This window comes from Daktulosphaira vitifoliae, unplaced genomic scaffold, assembly GCF_025091365.1.
Source record: "Daktulosphaira vitifoliae isolate Bord-2020 unplaced genomic scaffold, ASM2509136v1 Scaffold_1, whole genome shotgun sequence".
Lineage (NCBI taxonomy): Eukaryota > Metazoa > Arthropoda > Insecta > Hemiptera > Phylloxeridae > Daktulosphaira > Daktulosphaira vitifoliae.
Genome location: NW_026099572.1, coordinates 16,507,559 through 16,510,456, shown reverse-complemented (window position 1 = coordinate 16,510,456; position 2,898 = coordinate 16,507,559). Strand labels below are relative to the sequence as shown.

Below are 2,898 nucleotides of genomic sequence, written 5' to 3'. Positions count from 1 at the left end.
AATAAATATAGTTTAAAAAACTAAAAAAACACGCTTTTAAAGTACATCGAACTAAAAAGTTAAAAATAATTTTTAAAATAATTATGAACAAAAAATACTAGTATTATTGTGATAAAAGCGTGGGTGCTTTGTATCATATTTTTCGTATATTGAGCGCCCGACGCTTTTATCACAAAAATACTAGTATTTTTTGTTCATAATTATTTTAAAAATTATTTTTAACTTTTTAGTTCGATGTACTTTAAAAGCGTGTTTTTTTAGTTTTTTAAACTATATTTNTTTTTAGTTCGATGTACTTTAAAAGCGTGTTTTTTTAGTTTTTTAAACTATATTTATTTATTGACACATTTAAACATTAGTACGTATTCCAATAAACACAAAAGAGTTATTATTATTAATTTTCCTTTTTTAATACTTTTGTTGTACCGCGAAGACGACGAAAAAGACAACGTTAAATAAATAGTTGTCAAAAGTTAGAATTAAATGTGTAATAATGTTAGTATATTTTTTATTGTGGTCAGAGAAATAAAAGAGGTATTGATTTTGTAATATTCCAGAGGAGAATATTACATATCCAAATCATACACATTCTAATCATTTTTATTATTTGCCATTATAGCTATGAACCTCAGAAGTTGAATGAGTATTCAATAAAATATGTCATTAAACTAATCAATACTCTTCTTTCTTACTCGGGCTGGCAATCATATAACAATATAACTACAAGAAATCGATTCACTAAAGGAATTTATGTTAACATTCAGCATTTAATATGCCCAGGAAAAAGTTTAAATTATTTAAGTATACGACTATGTATACCTCAAATATTAAGATGTAGGTATATCGAAATAGTACACACTTTTAATGTAGCATTAGGTGCCATATTAAGGGTTTGCGATAAAGAATACGAAAACGGCTGTGCAGCCATATTATTTAAAATATTAGAAAAAGCCGAACTTATGTTTAATAATATGCTATTTGCTTTAGTTACATTAAGACATATATCAAATACTAATACAAAACAACGATTAATAAATACTTCAATTGATAACCTTGTAGAATCTATTATAAAGTTTATTTGCAAATTGAGAAGTAAATATTATCCTGGTATGTTTGTTTCAAGTCAAGGTGTTATTGCAATAAAATCGTTCTTTAATGATATAGCACAAGAACGCGAAGAAAATATAAATAAAAAAATACATATAGCCAGAAGGAAACATATGTGCTTTTGTAAAATGCCATCAGAACTTATAGATGAAATTTCTTTTATGTTAAAAATTCAAAATCAAATTCTAATTAGTAACTCACTTGACAACAAAAACTTAGAAAAATTTATGTGTGATTTTCTGTCATCTTTTTGTGATGAAGTTCAAATAAACGATTATGAAAAACTTGGATTTGACAGTTTATTAAGCTAAATTTATAATGTTTACTGAATAATACAATAATGTCTATTTATTTGATTAGTGAGTGTGTTTTTTTTTTCAAAATTAAACATTTGGACACAAATAAAAAACTAAAACAAGTTTAGATTTTAAATATTTTATTAATTTTTAATTTTAGTTTTTTTTCATTATTATCAAGGGTTGTATTTCCAAAATCCATTATTATAGTATAGTCCTATTTTTTAAAAACATAATAAATATTTTATTACTTCATTTTACTAAAATAATTTTATTCGGATTATTTGATATTAATTTTAGCTAATATTCAAATAAAACAACTACTTTATGAAGAAGACGACTATTAAAAATTATACAGGATGATTTTAGTTTCAATGCGAAGCTGAGATGATAATAATTTTACTATGTGTTTTTTTTGTGCCTGTTACCACTTTTTCTCAGCTCTCACATGTGTGTGTGCTTAATGCTACAGGTTCTCCTCTTCCTTCAACATGTCCTAAAGAGGGAGGAGTTAATGAAACTTAGCATAAACTAACCTTATGGGCGTGTATGAAACCCTTTTTTTTTTTTTTTTTTCTTCCCCTTCTTCTTCGACTTTGGTGTGGACCGCCCTGGAACTGTCGTGAGGCATTGCTTCAGGGCGGCCCACGTCGCCTTCTCTACTTCATACCACTGCGCTGTGATACGGCCCCAGTTTACACTAGAGCCGAATCACAGCACGGCGTAGCCTCCCCCGTTAGCCGGACCCCACTAGAGGGTCCGTTGCCCGGCTTGGACCACTTGGAGGGGGGGGGGTAGGCCATCTTCTTTTTTCTGGTTTCTGGTCGGTTTTGAAGCCCAACCATCTACCTTACTTCCACTTCCGGGGCAGTCCTTGAAGAGGTGCCCCTCCTTCTTACACCTGAAGCAGGCCTTCGATCGGTCCGGTCCCTTGCACGCGTGAGCTATGTGCCCGCGTTCTAGACACCTGTAGCACTGAGGTCCCTTATCGAGAATCCTCAGTCTACAGGACGTCCACCCGACCCGGACTCGGCCTAGACCTGCCAGGCGATGAGCAACTTTGAGGGGCACCTCGCACCTCGCATACCGCCCTTTGCCGCCAGCATTCGTGTGGACCGTATTTGGTCCCAATGTATGAAACCCAATGTAAACTAACACAACTTGCCGCACGCCTATAGATTTTACGTAATAAATCATTTTCTAAGAATTTTATTACTGCTTACCACACGCTTAGGTAAGCATTTTTAAACATTAAAGATAGCACCGTACAGTAATAATCACTGTCATATACATTTTATAAGAAAAATGGCAACGTTGTCGTTTTTCACGGCTATGCATTTTATTATTTTACTGTATAACCGGTTAAATACTCTTTATACTGTCACATACGTATTTCATTGACGTTAATGTACAGTTGATCTTTTGAAAACTATTTTTATTAGCTTCGATGCGAAGCTGAGAAGGTATTGGTTTTACTAAGATGTGTTTTTTTTTT

At 32.1% G+C, this 2,898-nt stretch overlaps 1 protein-coding gene across 1 annotated transcript in view; it reads left to right on the top strand.

The window, feature by feature from the left end:
- The window catches only part of LOC126910463 (uncharacterized), a 13,605-nt gene extending 12,025 nt beyond the window's left edge, over window positions 1–1,580 (top strand). The window contains exon 2 of the mRNA XM_050693053.1: window positions 620–1,580. Coding sequence (XP_050549010.1) covers window positions 620–1,418 — 799 coding nt within the window. The 3' untranslated portion in view covers window positions 1,419–1,580. The remainder of the gene's footprint in view (window positions 1–619) is intronic.
- Window positions 1,581–2,898: the final 1,318 nt, after the last annotated feature.